This window comes from Filicampus tigris, chromosome 15, assembly GCF_054856515.1.
Source record: "Filicampus tigris isolate MCC_2025a chromosome 15, RoL_Ftig_1.0, whole genome shotgun sequence".
Lineage (NCBI taxonomy): Eukaryota > Metazoa > Chordata > Actinopteri > Syngnathiformes > Syngnathidae > Filicampus > Filicampus tigris.
Genome location: NC_141231.1, coordinates 2,650,244 through 2,668,862, shown reverse-complemented (window position 1 = coordinate 2,668,862; position 18,619 = coordinate 2,650,244). Strand labels below are relative to the sequence as shown.

Below are 18,619 nucleotides of genomic sequence, written 5' to 3'. Positions count from 1 at the left end.
ATAAATTTATAGATCGCAGAAGGAACGTACTAAGAAGCGTTCGCCTCACGAGGACAGCGGGAAGCAGAAATTGTGCTATCGCTCCGTTCTCCTCATGAGCTAGTAACAACAAATTGAGCGTCTTCCCTCTTCATTGATGTTGTGTTATAAAAACGTCAAATTGATGAACCTGACACTCCAAAAGGTGTGAAAAGTTACGTTGCAAAACCTACGGAAGAGGATTGGGGCCCTAACCCAAGCTATGATTGATTTGTTTTCTTTTGGGGAAGACTTATCCACTTCAGTCATCAGTCCCTTTAGTAGTACTGCGTAGTTTGCCCGCTAGAGGTCTCCCTCTACTTGTACTTAAACACAATCCGCTGTGTTTAGTGCTTCACGACACCTGAATGCTTATCACGGGTCGTTCCAGAATTGGAGGACAAATTTAGCACTAACATATTTGAAAAACTGACACTTTTTTTGCAACTATTACTAACCATCAAACCATCAAATAATTTGACTCGTCCAGCTCAACCATTATCAATACACTTTTTGAAACATGTTATTTATCATAGTAGTACTCATGCACTCTAATCATAGTACCAATAAAGTTGCAAATCAAAGCTGATGTTATGTTTTTGCTCAAGAATACGTGCTAACTTCTACTGTAACTGGTCAAGAGTAAACTTAAAAAAATAAACTAAAAAAAAATACTGTATAATCACACAACAACTGCATAGGTTTCTGTATTTTGTGCATCGATTATTTGAAATTGCGGGAAATCCAATTCTAAATGTCAGGACTCCAATTCTAAATCATCCTAATATCCATGCACTGACATTACTTGAGATTACACGTGTTTTATGTTCTTTGATTCACTTAACCGGTCCATTGTGTACGTCTTCAACAGTAATTGTGATTCTCACCATTATCACTAAAGTGTGATCATTTAATACATTTGATACTTTAGCAGATGTTTAGCAGATCTTCCTGGTCATGCACAGCACCATTGTTTTGAAGCAGTTTTACTTCAGGGAATTTCTATCAATTGTCAAAGTTTGGGGTCTTTTTCGGAATTGCCAGCAGACCCTAGTTTAAAATTAGAGGCGGTCCGGCCTAGCATATACTATTTTTTTTACCCCCGTAAAAAAAGGCGAATGACGGACAACGGCATCAAGCAATGATGTATATCTCTCCCTTTTATTTATCCTCGCAGTAGAAACTTTAGCAATATACAATTAAAAACTACAATTTGAACAAATTGAATAATTTTGATGACGAGATAGTCATTAGCCAATGAGCTGATGCAACAATCTTCTTAAAAGACAAAGATTCAATCCCTGAAGCTCTTGAATTTATTACTGCCTTATCGAAAACATCGGGACTGAATCTTAATCATAATAAATGTGAGTTCATGGCTATAAATGACTGCAATCTAACGGAGGCCTTTAACTTTCCTATTAAAACTGTTGTAAAATACCTTGGAATACATATTACCAAAAATACACACATGAGTGCAAACCTAAACATTCAGGAATGTAAATCAAAACTAAATATGTGGCTGCAAAGAGACCTAAGCCTTTGGTAGAACGTCCATCCATCCATTATCGATACCGCTTATCCTCACAAGGGTCAGCTCGCGGGGCGTGCTGGAGCCTATCCCAGCTGTCTTCGGGCAGTATGCGGGGGACACCCTGATGGTTGCCAGCCAATCGCAGGGCACACAGAGACAAACATCCGCACTTGCAGACACGGGGAGAACATGCAAACTCCACACAGGGAGGCCGGAGCCCACAACTTGGTAGAACGTATTTAACTAAAATGGAGTCCTAAGCTCGATGTATTTACACCGCATACTCACTGGCAATACCCAACAAACTCATAAAAGCTATTAACCAAGGGAACTTTAATTTCATCTGGAAAAACCTAACTCATTACATTATGATAGCTGAGATTGTTAAAGATTTTAAGAATGGGGGTTTACAAGCCATTGATTTTGAATGTTTAAACGTGTGTTAAAAAGTGTGTGCAGTGTTAAAAATAAATAAATACAAATAAAATGGCTTAAATCAGGGGTGCTCAAGTCCGGTCCTCAAGAGCCCTTATCCAGCCTGTTTTCCATCTCTCCCTGCCTGCAACACACCTGATTCAAATGATCACAATCGTCAGGCTTGTGCAAAGCTTGCTGATGAACGGATCAGGTGTGTTGCAAATAGGATAGATAGAAAATAGGCTAGATAAGGGCTCTTGAGGACTGCACTTGAGCACCCCTGGCTTAAAGCGGAAATCAACGCAAACATGTTTTTTTCCAGAATATGTTCCCAGCAGGCCCACTAGTTGAAACACGGCATTCTGATCAATATTGCGTTTGTGGAATATGAGTTAAGCATCAAAATCCACCGCTTTTTAGCCATCTCAGGGGGCTGCCATTTTGTTACTTCTGTCGACTGAAAATGACATCACAAATGCTCAGGGCTCAGGTAACGACCAATCACGGCTCAGCTTCAGAAAACAGGTCAGCCATGATTGGTCGGTACCTGAGCCCTGAGCTCTTATTCCACAAACGCAATATTTATCAGAATGCCTTGTTTGAACTAGTGGGCTTGCATAAAACATATTATTGAAAAAAATATGGTTGGGTTGACTCCCGCTTTAAATCCTTCTTTTTAAACAATAACAACAACATTTGATTTTATCTCCCCAGAGGTCTATTTTGAAAATTTGGTTTGTTAGCTAAATATTTCATCCCCAGCTCCAAATGGAGAAAGAGAAATCCCCTTTTCTCTGTCTTCATGAAGGACCTCACAAGCAATCACCTCAGTTCCTTAAAACTAAAGAAAAAGATAAATGCAACAGCTGTACTCATTGCACACACTGAGTTTGGTGTTTTTGATGACCTCTAACCTCGCAAACTTAGTGGTGTACATGCCTTTATTATTATTTTATTTGTTCATTATTTTTTTTCTTCCTTTTACTTATTTATTCAGTTATTTTTGAATAAATGCTCATCATTCATGTTCTTATCTCTAATTACAAAAAGGGGTGGATTTTACTACTTACCGTATTTTCCGGACTATGAGTAGCTCCGGAGTACAAGTCACAACAGCCATAAAATGCATAATAATAAAAAAAACATATATAAGTCGCCCTGGAGTATAAGTATAAATTATTCAAAGGGTTGTTTTTTACCAGTATATTTATATGAAAACATTTTTTGTATTATTATTTAGTATTATTTTTCACAAGAGCTTTATTTTTGAGAAGTTCAAGACAATACAATAATTCAGCTGTTACTGAAAACATGCTACTGAACATCAATTGATTGGCTAACCTTTTCTTGCTTTAGAAAGAAAATATATATGACACACACAACACTGCATTTTATGGGCAAGCAAGGAAAGTCTATCTAATCTAAGCAGTCTATGTAACCATATGATGTATATGTATGTACAGTGTTTATGTATATGCTGCAGCTGCGTATGCTATAAGATAAATATTGGCTGGATATGTGCATTTGTGTTTTGAACTTGTTGGCTCAATGTTGCCATTAGACGTACTTAACCGATTCTGACTTTTGTGTCATAAGCTGCATCGCGTCAGTTCCATGGCTAGGCGTCGGCTGAATGAGCCAGCCGGGCCGGCCCGGCAGAGGGGCTCACCGAGAGGACCACGGCAGCTCGATTGGGGGTGAACTTCGGTGCTATTGCGATGCAGCTTCTGTGGTACGAGCCCGGGGCTGCGCGCACAGTTTTTTATTTTTTTATTATTTTAAATCGGTCATACTGCGATCGTAGCTCTTCCGCGCGGCTAACTAGAAATCGAAACTTAGCACCGACATTCTAAAATCTGAACGGTTCCGGGAGAACCGGGTGATGGATCCGGTTCCACTCGATGCCCGATTCTCGGTGCCCAACCCTACTCATATTCCACAAACACAATATCAATCAGAATGCCATGTTCAGCATAGTGGTGCTGCACAGAACATATTATTGTAAAGATCATTTTTGGGTTGAGTTCCACTTTAAGATTGCTTTCAGACAGTAACAATGACAAGCCTTGTTTTTCCAGGATGTCTCCTCACATCATCACACTACCTTCAGCAAAAGGTGTTACAGGTGCAGCAATCAGCATAGTGTCTTCTCTTCACTCTGATTGTCAAGTTAGTTTGTGATTTTAACCTGTCTGAACTGCAAAAGGCTGAGAAGATCATAAGAGGATGCTTTATCAATCAGCTGTCGCAGCTTCTTCAGCTTAATTTTCACACCTCCGTTATTGAGAGGAGTTTTAATTTAGGTTCACAGCCACATGGTGTCTCTGGTCTTTTCTGCTATAGCTCTACTCACGTCGGCAGTCCTCAACCGGACAACTTGAATGTTTACAGTGTAGAAAATTACTGTAGCTCTCTCATTTTTTTACTTAGCTAACATCAACAATACTAAAACCTTATGTCATAATGACACCACAGTAGTAGTGCTGCCCTATTGTGCACTGTGCACAACATTCAAACATTACAGTATGCAGTGTATCAATTAATTATCAATTTAAATAAATGTTGGCACTGACACGTCTTCCATAGATTGATTCTGGACTCATAGACAGCCATTTGGTCAACTGATTCAGCACCAGAAATTCAAAATTGAAACAGCATAATAAACAAAGCAGAGGAGCAAAAAGTACTCACACTCTATACTTAAAGGGAAGCACATATGCTGGTGTAAAAAAAAAAACAAAAAAAAAACAGCTCTGGTAATAGTATTAATTCAACATCAATTGAAAAAAAAGTTTCAAAATACAGATTCTACAATGTACTTTAGAACAAAAGTTAACTCTCAATAACTATATGTTTTGATAACATGGCAAAATAAGAAAAAAAAAGCAAACAAAAGTTTCCCTCTTCTATTGACTTTTAAGCTATCAAAACATTTCCCCAAAACTTTTCTAACATTAAAATGAGTTACAAAATGATAAATTACTTAATGATAATAATGTAAAAATACTCCTTAGTTACTCTATATGTGTTTTATCAGATTAAACAATATGTTGGCCACAAATAATTCTTGGAGCGATCTTAAAAAGGCTACGGTTGGGGAATAGCTTGCTTCTCCAAATGTGTAGACATCTTTATTAACACTGCCTGGTTCACGTTGATTCAAATAGGGATGCAAATCAAATGTCGTCAGAAAAATAAACACTCAAGTACATATACCTGAAAAAAAAATCTAGTACACTGGAGAATTTTTGTAATTCCTTACTTCACACCACTGCAGCCAAACCAGTGAAGATTGAACATAGTTTACGTGGGCCCAATGCTCATTCGCAGTTTAGCCCACAAAATCATGTTGCTGACAAGCAGAGCATTTTTAGGGATCAACAAAGAAATAATAAAAACATCCATTTTCATGTTCGCTTTGTTAAAAAAAAAAAGATTGAAATAATTATGATAATTATTTCGGTTGACATTGTGTCCAACCAGATTTCCAAAAGCCACGCCCCTTGCACATAGGTGGCTGAGCGAGTGGGCGAGTAGCGATGACGTATTTAACAAGGCAAGCACGCGCCTGACCGCAGCTTTGCTTCGCCGCCAAACAGTGGTTGTAAACAGACAAGAAAGAAAGTAAAAGTGGCCGGCTGTCACTCGCTCTGTTTGTTGCTATCACAAGGGAGCTGTTGCTGCTCTCTTTGATGACTCTCGTCACGCGTGGACTGCAAATCGTCAGCATTTCGTGGACTTCAAGACAGAAGCCGTGACCATTTGATCATTTTTCTCCACTGTCTTCCTGGGCCAGTGGCGTAAGTTCAATAACTTACATCTGTTCACTCTTTTCTTATTTTTCTACCTAGTAAACAACGATATGATTTGTTTTATATGTAAAGTTTAACTTAAATTATTGTCAAGAATGTGTCCCATTTTTAGCGGATGATATTTATTACGATTCCCAGGTGAACAAAAAAATTTACAAATTAAAATACTATTTTAGGGGGATTAGGTCCAGGTCATTGACTGTTTTGTACATCAGTTTTGCCAACTGGCGACTGGATGAGAGTCTCCAGCAGGGGATGCTATCGAAAGCTAAACAGCAAATCATAAGTTAGTCAGCGTCACCATAGTGACGTGTCTAACTATAAAGAAATAAAGATTATTGCAGCGATTCAAAACAGGGCATTATGTAGAACGTTTACCGAGAAATTATTCACAATTCAATCGAATTTCAATTTCACTTTTGATTGAACACGCTCCATAGATATGTACACGGCTACAAATGCCTTAATTTAAAGCTGGATAGATGTAAGAGAGCTTGCATTGCCTTGCTCAACAGCACCCGCGCTCTATAACAGCATGTCCCAAAAGTCCTCAAGAAGCATTTTTACAGTAGTTACAACTATTGACAGGTTTATTCCAGTACATAAAAAGCATCTGTCAAATGGGTTTACGTTTTCGTCATTCCGTTTTCAGCAGTGTGTACATACAAGGAGAACATTATTTGAATAGAAAAAATCCTTCACGTTCATCTGCTTGTGTTTATAGATGTGAACATATAGCAATAGTTTTCTACATCTAATGGTGATTAATATCCTCTGTTCTTTTCCACCCTTTGTTCCTTGCCCAAAAGTGCACACAGTCCAAAATGATGGATCAGTTTGAAGCAATTAAAATAGCTAACTATAGTTAAAGTGTGGATGAGCTTCAATTATTGTTGTTTAATTATTATTACTAGTTTTAATCATTATAGGTTCTACACCCTAACCACACCCCTCATTAATTTAGACATGTGTAACAATGCCAAGTTATATTTAACTTTAATTGAAGTAATTGGCCACTTGGTATGTCTCAGTGTACTTCAGAGAAGCAACTTCTCTGGCATCTTCTTGACTGTCAGGTCTGGGTTCAAAGAACACAAAATACTTTATTGCACTTACTGGTCACAAAAGGCCCTAGCAATTAGGTGCCAATTACAGTTTTATGTAATGCCGTTTTACACCACTGCAAACGTCATCAATAAGCATATTGGTAAAAGCGTATACAGTATTACCTGTTACAGCTCTTGCATTAGAGCTCATCTATTGTGCCGGTGTACCTAATCCTGTTGCCAGTGAACGTATTTCCTTAGAAATGCAATGTCCAATATTGCAACTAGTAAAAATGTTAAAATATAGTTCTGTTCTGTGTCATGTCAGGTGTGCCGGGGAGGACTAAAGCTGATGGACAATTGAAACAAATTCTTTCAGCATGACTTGTGTTGACTTTTGAAATCCTCCTTTAAAAGAAAGATTAGGAAATCAGTATTGCTGATGAAAGACAAAAAATGGCAAGCTGTTAAGTCAGGTGTTTTTTGATCACTTGTCACAAACGTCAATTCTATAGACTTATTCTCCAAATTGATGCCTAACTACAACTGCTTTTAGTAATTGTCAGTCAGGAGTGATTTGTTATTGTATTTGTAAAGGTACAATTACTGATTATGTTCTCGTATTAAATCCCATTGCATTATAAATGTACCGAGAGTATTTCCTCCTATTAGGTAGGTCTCCTTCAAATATCAACTGTTACATTAACATTTGAATGTAAAAAAAAACCAACAACAAAAAACACACTCCTTAGTAAAATCAGGAATAAGGGAGGTGCAATGTAAAGATGATTCAAGTTATGTGCCAACACATTTCTCAAGTGACACTTATAAAGACAATGCAATCTATCGGCTTTCAATGTGAGCACTCCGACTTCATGTAAATCTCCTGTTGTTATTTGAACCGAAAAGAGGACTTCCTCAATAACTCTTCCGTCTCTGTACTCCCAGGCATCTGTGAATTAATTTGCAATGCATAAATAAGGAGGTGTATCATTACAAAAAAGTGATTAATTACATATGGGAACCACTGTGCCACCATAACAGGCTGTCTGAGTGACTTATTAACTTTAACTTTGGGTGAGTAAAAATAGCAACATGACAAGATTTCCCATATATGACAGTGTGTCAAAATACGGAATCTGTTTGGAATTGCCGCTTCAATCTGAGCACAACGCACCAAGAATTTTGAAAATTGGATGATGGGTTCCGGAGAAATTGATTTCATCAAATATTTCGCTGTTATGATATATTTTTATATATATCATCACTTGTTCATCAGCATCATCAACCTAAAGGTATGGTGGCCGAGCATCCAAGTGGCTCAGTGTAATGCGACTGTGTGGAAAAAAGAAGTAAGGCGGAACTAATTATCAGCACTACAAAATTATGTTCATCAAAATGTTCCCCGAGACGCATGGGTGGCTGGAGAGTGGCCGGTGGTGGCATGTAGCTCCGCCCCTGCATGTCGGGGTCGCCGAAACACTCGGGTCACATGACTTTATCAACTATTGTAACTATGGTAACGTCTTAACCAATTGGAATGTTTTTTTTTTTTTTCTAAACCAATTGGAAAGTTGGGTGTACAGAAGTTGCACAAGACTGTGGTTCCTATGTAACCTTGAGCTTCTTACACCAGTGTCACTCTCACTGATTACTGACAAGTCCCTCCTCCCCCAAAATAAGGCTGTTTAGGGCACTGTGCTTCATTGCAGACAACCAGCTGCCGCAATCTCAAAATTGTGGGAAGGCTTTTTGGCAAGCCTTTCTGAAAGCAGCCGCTCTCGAAGACAGTTTGGCTTGCTGTTACACCATTTGGAAAATATCTGACCTTCCACTTATTTGTTGTTTTACTGCTCCAGCTATTCAATGTCAGGACTAAGTGCCGTTTTGGTTTCTAGGTAATGTTTTCATTGCTGTTTTTTAATTAGCAAGGTTAAGCAAAAATGTGTTGTCTTTTATTATTAATTATTGACTCATCTTTTGAAACCTGGATTGTGGAGGCATGGGCCAATCAAGAATTCATGAAATTCTGATTGGGAACGGATAGTGTTTTTAATATTGTGAGGTAGGGCATTATTTGGCACCTCCCCAATTTCTTTTGTTTAAAGATCTTACTATCCAATTTGTTGGGTGATAAATAAACCTATAGAGAACCATTCACACCTATGGACAATTAACTTCAAGTAAACATATTTTGGGAATTGGGAAGAGAGCAAGAAGATGTACCTGAGCTTTAAGACTCAGAACTGTGAGGTGAATGACTTTACCAACCCTGCATTACACTAATTTATAAATCAGTACAAATTCTTAAAACGTATGTTAAAAAAATTCTTGAGGGTTTTTTTGGGGGGGTAAGAAAAAATTGTTATGTGGAGTGCACATTAATTCCAAGATTTCTCATTCAGAACTCAGTCACTCACTCACTACATTTCTCCTGTCTGTCCCTCTCTAGTTATGATGGTGAATAGCAGGGTGGAAGTACCCACAGTGGCCGTAATGGGGGGGACAGCAGGTCGGTCATGCGCAGGATGTGGAGGTCGAATTGCAGACCGCTTCCTCCTCTTCTCCATGGAGCAGTACTGGCACACGCGCTGCCTCAAGTGCTCCTGCTGCCACGCTCAGTTGGGCGAGTACAGCAGCACCTGCTACAGCAAAGGAGGCATGATCCTCTGCAAGAACGACTACATCAGGTGAGAGTGGCTCACGCTCTACGGAGCACGCTTTGCTTCAACAGGAGCGCCGCGCGTTTCATTCTTACCAGCGTTCCTTACAATGTTTAAACTGAATGTGACGCCAAGAATATGATAACAGACATTTAATAAAGATAGAGCACAGAAAACATTTGCAGTATAAACAGTTCATTAGATGGATCAATTTAATTTGTAATTTGCAAATCTCCATAATATACTGCACTGTTTTGTTTTTTTAACTTAACCACAAAAATATGGCATGATTGTCAAAGAAAAAGTGGATCACCACAAAGAGAGGAAACGAGACAAAAGACAATGTGGATATTTGAAGAGGCTGTTGGAAATGATTGAACGCCCCATTGACTGCAAACTTGGATTTCGGCAACAGGGACTCTCCATTTTTCGCTTTATAGACACAAAGACTACGTTCTGTCAAACTGTCAATCAAATACCACTACATGTCGTGTCTTTTTAATGCCTTAACATCGCTACATGTATGAGCTGCGAAAATGTATCCGCTTAAAGCCTCGGGTGACTGGAACACGTCACGTCATGGGGCTTTGCATGTCATGACGAGATGTGCTAGCGAGAGGTGCTAGCCAGCAGCTACTCACAAGCTGAATGAAATTGACGACACAGTGCCCACCCAGATAGCAAAAGATGTTAAATCAATGTTGAATTAGGGTTAAGAAGGTTGATTTTTGGTTTTAGTTGCAGACTGATGTTTAATCAATGTTGGTTCAACAATATTTTGTCAGCATTGAAGTTTGTGATTCAACGATGCTGTTGAATCTACATTGTATTTTGGTTGAATTAAAAAAATTGAAAGGTCAATGTTTAATTAATGTTGAATCTCTGTTATCTACATTTGCCCTTCTCTATTTTTCTACTTCAGCGGAGGGAGGTGGGAATGGGCCATATTCTGAGGGGGACAGGTCTTTTTAACCGCAAAAAGTGTGTGTACTGCATCCCTCTCACACTCTCACTCGCTCTCCATTATATATATATTTTTTTAACTACTTTTTTCTGACTGATTTATTTTTGTTGCCCTGAGAACACTGTTGTTGGTCCTGATTCATGAAACGTTTTCATTTCTTAGGCATTTCCGCACAGTATTTTGATCTCTTCTAATACATTTTTGAATATTAAACATGTTTTCTGTCATAGGTTTTTCATATATTTGGGTAAGGGAAAAGCTAACATTTTGTAGTGGACTTGGCCAATGTTTTTGTTACAGTGGGGTGGCATGGCTCAATGGTAGAGTGGTCGTTTCCCAACACGGAGGTTGTGGGTTCGATCACCCGGCCATGGTGACCATGTCGAAGTATCCTTGAGCAAGATACTGAACCCCCAGTTGCTCCTGATGCTGCGTCATCAGTAGGTAGATGAGGTACAGTGTAAAGCGCTTTGAGTACCCAAGGTAGAAAAGCGCTATATGAGTGACAGCCCATTTACAGTATTATAATTCCCATTTAGATGATGGTTGAATCAACATTGATGTTGTGTGATTTGAAAAGCAAACGTTGACTTTAGGTTTCAACGTAAATTCCCCCAAATCCCAGGTTAGCCCACTAAATCCCAAGACTGAACTGGCTGCGAAAATAACGTAAAATAAATATGATATAGCGCTAAGGGTAATGCTTTTTCAAGGCTTCAATGTATGCAAAGATGCAAGACTGTGGATGTAGCAGAATAAAAATGCTAGAGGCTTAAATTTCACATATTTACTAGGTCCTTTTGTATTTGGCACAAAGAACAGAGTGTTGAACTTGCAGGGATGAATGGGTTTGAGGCTATGATGATAGTTTTAAGTAGTTGAGTTTTTTTATTTGCATGTTTTTAAATCAATGAATAATCGTTTTGATAATCTTGATTTCAATCTCAGTCAAAATAATTGTGATTATTATTTTTTCCACAATCATCCAGCCCTATCCCAAACGCACTATTAATCAAAATGGACTAGTGGGGGCGCATCGAACACATTGTATATAAAATGTTCTAAACATGGTAAGATGTTGGTAGGCATTCACAGAGCCTCAAAAAACACAACTATTCAATTTGACCATGACAATCTAATAAGAGTACCTGAAATGACAATGTTGTCTCATTAGATTGGATTAACTTGACCCTTAACGTTCCTGTACTGACTGTTATAGATGTTTATGGAAATATTAACCTTGCCAGTAAACTTTAACCAAAGTCATTCAATTAGAAAGCCTCACTTAAAAACAATGTAATCATTGGTCGGGCCATCTCTGGCTATGAGACAAGACAAAAGGTACAAGAGATAACTACTCGTTTGAATTGCAAACAAGCTAAAGCTGTTCCCTAACCTTCAAATCTCCCAAGTGTGCATCTGAAACCACTCGGGCGCTTTGCCAGAACAGTTAATTAAATTACAGCTGATCAGCCAACAGAAAATTCCAACTTCTCTATGTCTTTTTCACACACGGAGTACAGGAAGTTCATTGAGCTGCTTCAAGAGTTCTTGCAAAGAAGAAAGAAGGGGGAAGCTTTTAGGGAAATTGCTATGGATACAGTGTCACCTTGGTTGAACGCAGTCTTTTCTGGAAGTTTAAGTTGACCCGCAAAGTGAAGTAAAATCATGCAATCATAACTGTCATGCATCAAGTGTAAAAGAAAGAAACAAAGAAGACTGTAAAACAGAACCGTATTACTCTAAAATAAAAGAAAGCAAATCCCATTTTTCTTAGGGGGAGGATTTAAGGAAATGTAAAGGGAGGCTTCAGGTAGGATGACTATTAAACATTTTTAATTACCAATAATGTAAAAAGAGGTCCTAGCTTTGTAGCGCAAACAACTCTGAACAGTACTATTAGCGTCAATGCTAACACTACCACAAAATGAGAGACCCTCCGGTTGTTCCATTAACTCTCTTTTTTTTAATTTTTTTTTATTAGTCAAACGAATCACCGACTTGCTGCTGTAGCTTTTGATAGTAGTAAAATAGTTTTGTGCATTTCCGTAGGTTGTTTGGACACAGCGGCGCTTGCAGTGCATGTGGACAGGCTATCCCTGCTAGCGAGATGGTGATGCGGGCACAAGGAAACGTTTACCACCTGAAGGTGAGTTTGATTCTGTACAGCTGTAACTCATCATCTCAACATCCATTATATAGCAACGTATCATCAAGCTGCTATCGTTGTGCTTATTGTTTTTGGTCCCGGTCGGTGGCGAATGATTGTAGATGAAATGATGAACAAGTCTTTTATGTGTCAGTGTTTCATTTGCGCAACCTGTCGGAACCGCCTGGTGCCCGGTGATCGCTTTCATTACATCAACGGAACTATCTTCTGTGAACATGATCGGCCGGGAGGTGGACTACTCAGCGGACCCCCAACACAAATGCAAGCTAATGGCATGATGTCCGACCAGAAGGTGAGAAGCATTTCTGTGCTGGTGTTCATTTGCATATTTGAAATCACAATACACACCTCCTTAACTCATAAGGCCGGAAGTTCAGCTGTCTGCCTTGAAACTGAGGACTGTTATTTCTTGTAGTTGTCAATGAGCAGCATGTAACAATATTGGCAGCTATTTCTTTTTTTCTTTTTATAGAAAAAAAACCCTATTCTATAATTTAATGAAACATGTAAAAAGACACATGCTTTTAGACAATGATGACATATAAGTCAAATCAAAATCCATTCTAGGACACTGATCCATCTTTAGGATTTGTAAACACATTTTTCCTGAGGAAATTATATAAATAGGTTTGTCATCCCACAGTCTACCATCACTTGTACAACTAATTTCAAGTTATTTTAAGTTTATAGTCTTAGTGTCGTAAGTTATTGTAAGCAATTAACATTCAGCCTAATAAGTTTCAAAAGTTTCCCCGCTGTTAATACAAAACATAAAATACTAATACAACTCACATTCTTCACTTGACTCATCAAGACATAATTTGAAGATGGATTGCATTGCAGATGTGTCTCTGTTATTCTCTTTGAAAAAAGTTGAATACTTTTTTTCATGTGTAGTTTTGTTAACAGTGAAATGTTAACATTCTCATATTATTCTTTTATTTTATTTTTGTGTGAAGCAATAACATATTGCAGTGACACAGGCAAATGAACTTGTGACCGGGTTGGGGGGGGGGGGGGGGGGTTTACCGGTAATCAAAGTAGATGATGGGATGAAGCAGGTATGACGTTTTCACATTTGACAAAATAATGCTGCAAATCTACGGTTCCCCTTCATATTTTGCGCCTAAATTTTGAAACTGCAAGTAAATCTTCCATCTGCTGGCGTATGTGCGACAAGTAAATTTGCATTTTTTTTTTTTTTTAAATCAGCAATGGTTATTTTTAAGAATCAATTTATTGTTGAAAAACCTTTTTTAATTTCAAATTGTCCAAATCTTTGGAACTTTGCCCTCTCAACACTAAAAATATTACCAGGTTTCTGTAGTCCTCTATGAAAGCCGACTGATTATCTTTATGTTGAATCAATTTTTCAATACATTTTGCATGTTACGGACCAAACCAGTTTCTGAATAATAATCAATGTATATTTGTGCATTTTCTGCACTGAGTTTGACACGCTGTTTTGAATAAAGGGATGGAAATTAAAACGTATTTTAATCGACAAAATAATCGACAGATTAATCGATAATTAAAATCAGAGTTATTGCAGCCCTGGTATTTATATTTCTTCATGTCAAGTACATACTAACCATTTGCTTCCATTATTTACAGGTCTGCTGAGAAACTGGATGGGAAAACTTGTGTGTTCTCCCTTCAACTCTTCTGTCTGCCGCTTCTTCGCCTTCCTCCTCCCGTAAACCAGCTTGTCACTCTTCCCATGACGAGAGAAGGCTGAATTATTGCTTCAGTTGAGGGAGCAGGACGCTAAGGATGGTTGAAGACTGATGTCTCTAATGAACTGTGGCAGCAATATTGTGAAGCTCAACGACAGCTAAAAGGAAGGAAACTGACATTGACATTTCATAGCAGTGATTCCAGCAGAAACCAGGATGGCCTTTGCCCATCCTTCCAAACAGTGGATATTGAATCTGGAGGTAACACTGAGGGCATTGCTTAAAGTGAACTCAACTCATACAGAATGTATGACACTCGTGAGTTTTACGTCATCCTTTGTGTTTGTAAACAGTCAAAACCCACAATTATGTGTTTTCTGTGTTGGTCAAGTATTCATCTTTAATCATGCACTGCCAGACATATTCAGACCCTCCTAACGTTAGATTTTTTTTTTTTTAAATATAAATAAATTTCTGGGATTGAATGGCTGGACTGTGAAAAGACAAGTAAATTGGTCAATGGCAGTGAATGAGTTAATTAGAGGGGAAAGTGGTTGATTTTTTTTTTTGTAATCGTTGTGTTCATACTACTCACAGACTAAGCTCCAAAGCTTTTATATCTTATTTTTCCATATTATATATTGTATCTATTAGGGATGCTCCGATCGATCGGGCACCGATCATGATCGGCCGATTTTCGTGAAAAATTACGTGATCGGAATATTCGATCAAAGCCTTTCATTGCCGATCAAAACATCCGATCACCCGCAGCTCATGCTTGGCTGCCGCGAGACGAAATGGCAAGAAAGTTGATTTGTTTAATACGCAATGACAGCCCTCCATCCAAAAGCATCACTCGCGCCGCCCTGAACGCGACCGCGCGAGCTACATTGAGTCCATTTGAAACGCGCCGCTAGAATGGCTCCCTAATCATTAATGCAGCCGCGCCTCCGCGGATCGGATGTTTTGATCTGCAATAAAAGGCTTTGATCGAATATTCCGACCACCGCAGTTGGTGTGAACATAGCATTGTCTGCTGTGTGTGTGAAGTTTGCGTCTTGTAATACTGTATATGCCATGAAAAGGTACCTCGCGCGGGGAGTATGGCCAAAAGTTTCAACACAACCAACTTAATCCGACATTTGAAGAACAAGCAATTGGGAGACTAGGGTGAGTCTATGAGGCTCTCTGCATTGAATAAAGTCAAGGCGGACAGGGGCCACAGGGAGACTCATTGTATAGGTCACTTGTGGGCAACAGACCCACTATATCATTTTATAATTCACAAAAAGATTGACAGTGACTTTTTTCTCCTTGACAAATGCACAAGATAGTTTGTCTATGCACAAGACAATAAAGTTCCTGAGTCGTTTCAATTTAGAAACTTATTGAATAGTTTATTCAAGTGAAGCCTGCATGTGACTATTTTTTCTACTTTGATTATATTCTGAACCATGCAATGTTTTGGTGGCATGTTATTTATTTGACTTTTTGCATAATTAAGTCTTTTGAGACGGATGATTATTTTGATCTGTTAAAAACTGTGTTACTAAATGCTGGTAAATGGTTTTTCAGTTATCTTTGTGACTGGGTAATTGTTGTATTGTGCCAGCAACGGTTTTGTATTTCTTCATGCTTTTGAAAATATACATAGATTTTTGTTAAAATTACAGCAATAATATGGCAGGTTTTTTTTCGGATAATATTGCATAATAGCAGTCACCATAAATAAATGGAAAAATATACAGACATTCCATGTGATCGGAATCGGTATCGGCCGATCTCACTCATGCATGATCGGTATCGGTGTCATAAAACCTGATCGGAACATCCCTAGTATCTATATATAAAATCAGTTTAGCTTTTTATCTGGAACAGAATTTAGGCTTTTGAAGAATTGGCTTGAGCTGCAATTTGTATTTGTTGTCATCGAGCCATTGACATTGTGCTCTTGTGATCTGATGTATACTTTACTGGTATTAATTTGTGAATGGCTAAAAAACAGTTGAGCGTGTACCCCACTTTTGGCCCAAAGTCGGGCTTGCCCATTTACCGAAATAGGCAGACGTGAAAGGCGCCGTGTGCTCTAGGAGGCGTCAAAACTTGTGTTCTAAAAAAAATAAATAATAATAATTATAAAAATGCAAATTATATTCAAACTATTTGTGAGGTCATTTCAAGTTAAATGTAATCAGAGTGAATTAAAATGAATATAAACAATCAAATAAGCTAAGAGGAGCAAAGTGAATTCTTGAAATCAACGTTCCCGCCCAGGCAGCGCGGCAGCTTCCCTACTGTTCGTCAACTGCGCCTGAATGAACTCTTGAGTTCCCAGAGTTAGTTGGTGTATATTTGTAAATTTATGATGGTGGTAGTCGCACTTGAAATTGTTGAAGGGAACAAAATGAATCCATAATTAGCATAATTTGCCCCAAAAATGTTTTTGGGTTAAAAATCATATTACAGTGCAATAAGACAATGTAAATTAAAAAAAAAAAGAAAGTTCAACTAAAAAGTTCCAACCGTGACAGCCTCATTTTTTGTGGAGAAAAGTGAAACATAAGTAAATATAAAGGTGTCAAAGATTTGTGTACTGACTGTTACTAGTGCTTACACTTATTTGCAAAAACAGATTTTCTCACATTATTATTTTTGGAGATTTTTCTCCTAAATCTAATTCCAATGCCGATGCACTTAATGCACCTCACTAAATATGCACCACTAAAAGAAATAGAGACAAAAGAAAAACGTTGCTTTATCAATGGAGAAAATCCAGATAAAATCATCTATGGATGAATGAATCGTTTTCAAGTTGGGAAACTGCGCATATTTACAATAACATGACAACTGGCCCTGGCCCAAAGTCCGCTGCGATAGGCTCCAGCTAACCCGTGACCCTAATGAGGAAAAGCACTATAGAAAACGGATGGATGGATGGATGGTATGAACTTTTGGATGAATTACCGTAAAATTTAATACGAACTGTAAATCATTTGTGCATCACCGTGAATCCAATACTCAACATCATCTACCTTGAAAGCTAATCGCACTTCTCTTGGCATCTTAACAGCACAACACATGATCATGGGTTCATTGTAATAAAATAACTTTTTCACTTTCATTCACAGCTGGTTGGAGTGTTTTACTGAATGAAACAAAACAGTTATTGCACAATACATGTACAAGAATGGGTCTGACCTCATCCAAGTGCAACACACATTTTGATGTTTTTTTTTTGTTTTTTCTTTTTTTAATTTCGCATGAAATGTCTGGGGGTTTCTGTTAAAGACGAAGTCATCCCAAAAATGTTCTTGACAATAGTATATTCTATGTGTCTCCGCTAGTCCAAACACGGCATCCTGATTAATATTGCGTTCGTGGAATATGACTTTGGCAGAAAAATCCACCCGTTTTCAGCCATCTCAGGCCACTTGCTGTCGACTGAAAATGACATCACAAATGCCCAGGGCTCAGATAACGACCAATGATGGCTCAGCGTCAGCAAACAGGCGAGGTGATTGGTCGTTACCTGAGCCCTGAGCTACTGTGATGTCATTTTCAGTTGCAGTTGACAGAAAGTGACAAGATGGCCACCCCCTGAGATGGCTAAAAATGGGTGGATTTTACTGCTTAACTCATATTCCACAAATGCAATATTAATCAGAATGCAGATTTTAGACTGGCGGAGGCACATATATTATTGTCAAGAACATTTTTGGGATGACTTCTACTTTAACTAAATATTTGGTGGACTTTTTACTTTTAGTTGAGTCATATTCTTCGAAAAGAGAAATACTTGAGTACATTTTTGGTTATCCTACCCACTTCTGTCTGTAGGTGTGAATGTGAGTGTGACTTGTTGTTTGTATATACAGTGCAGTATGTTCCCTGCAATTGACATTTAGAAGTCCTCCTTTAAAAGTAACAAGGAACAAACTCAGAGCTCAGTCTAAGGCAAGGTTATTATAGTTAAAATACTAATAATATGAAAAAAAGGAAAAAAATGAGTGTTTTTTTTTAAAGAGAGAAAAAAGATATGATGACATTTTACATTTGTAAAACTAACAATTGTAATAAAAATGTCCTTTGTTTTAATCTTTGTCAATATCATAAATGAACTATTGGTGTTGCTTATAATTTATTTCTGTATTACTGTATGGCCGTACAGAAGAAGGAAGGTCAAACAGTTTATTTTAGAATTGTGGTTGTCTTTATTGCACAATACTTATTGTGACATTTTTTTTTTGTCTTGATCTTGACAAATATTCCATACATGGTATATAAAAAAACTAAAAATAAAATTCATAATCTTAAAGCGG

General features: G+C 38.0%; 1 protein-coding gene and 1 long non-coding RNA gene across 2 annotated transcripts in view; one reads left to right on the top strand and one right to left on the bottom strand.

Annotated features, from left to right (window-relative positions):
• Positions 1-5,521: 5,521 nt before the first annotated feature.
• Positions 5,522-17,421, top strand: lmo4la (LIM domain only 4-like a). Its single transcript, XM_086054218.1, has 5 exons — positions 5,522-5,769; positions 9,280-9,517; positions 12,507-12,603; positions 12,758-12,916; positions 14,239-17,421. The coding sequence occupies exons 2-5, from the start codon at positions 9,282-9,284 to the stop codon at positions 14,245-14,247; spliced, it is 501 nt and encodes a 166-aa protein (XP_085910344.1). The 5' UTR covers positions 5,522-5,769; positions 9,280-9,281; the 3' UTR covers positions 14,248-17,421.
• Positions 9,248-18,619, bottom strand: part of LOC147135141 (uncharacterized) — a 29,228-nt gene continuing 19,856 nt past the window's right edge. Inside the window, exon 4 of the long non-coding RNA XR_015089908.1 lies at positions 9,248-9,472. This is a non-coding gene — a long non-coding RNA (uncharacterized LOC147135141). The remainder of the gene's footprint in view (positions 9,473-18,619) is intronic.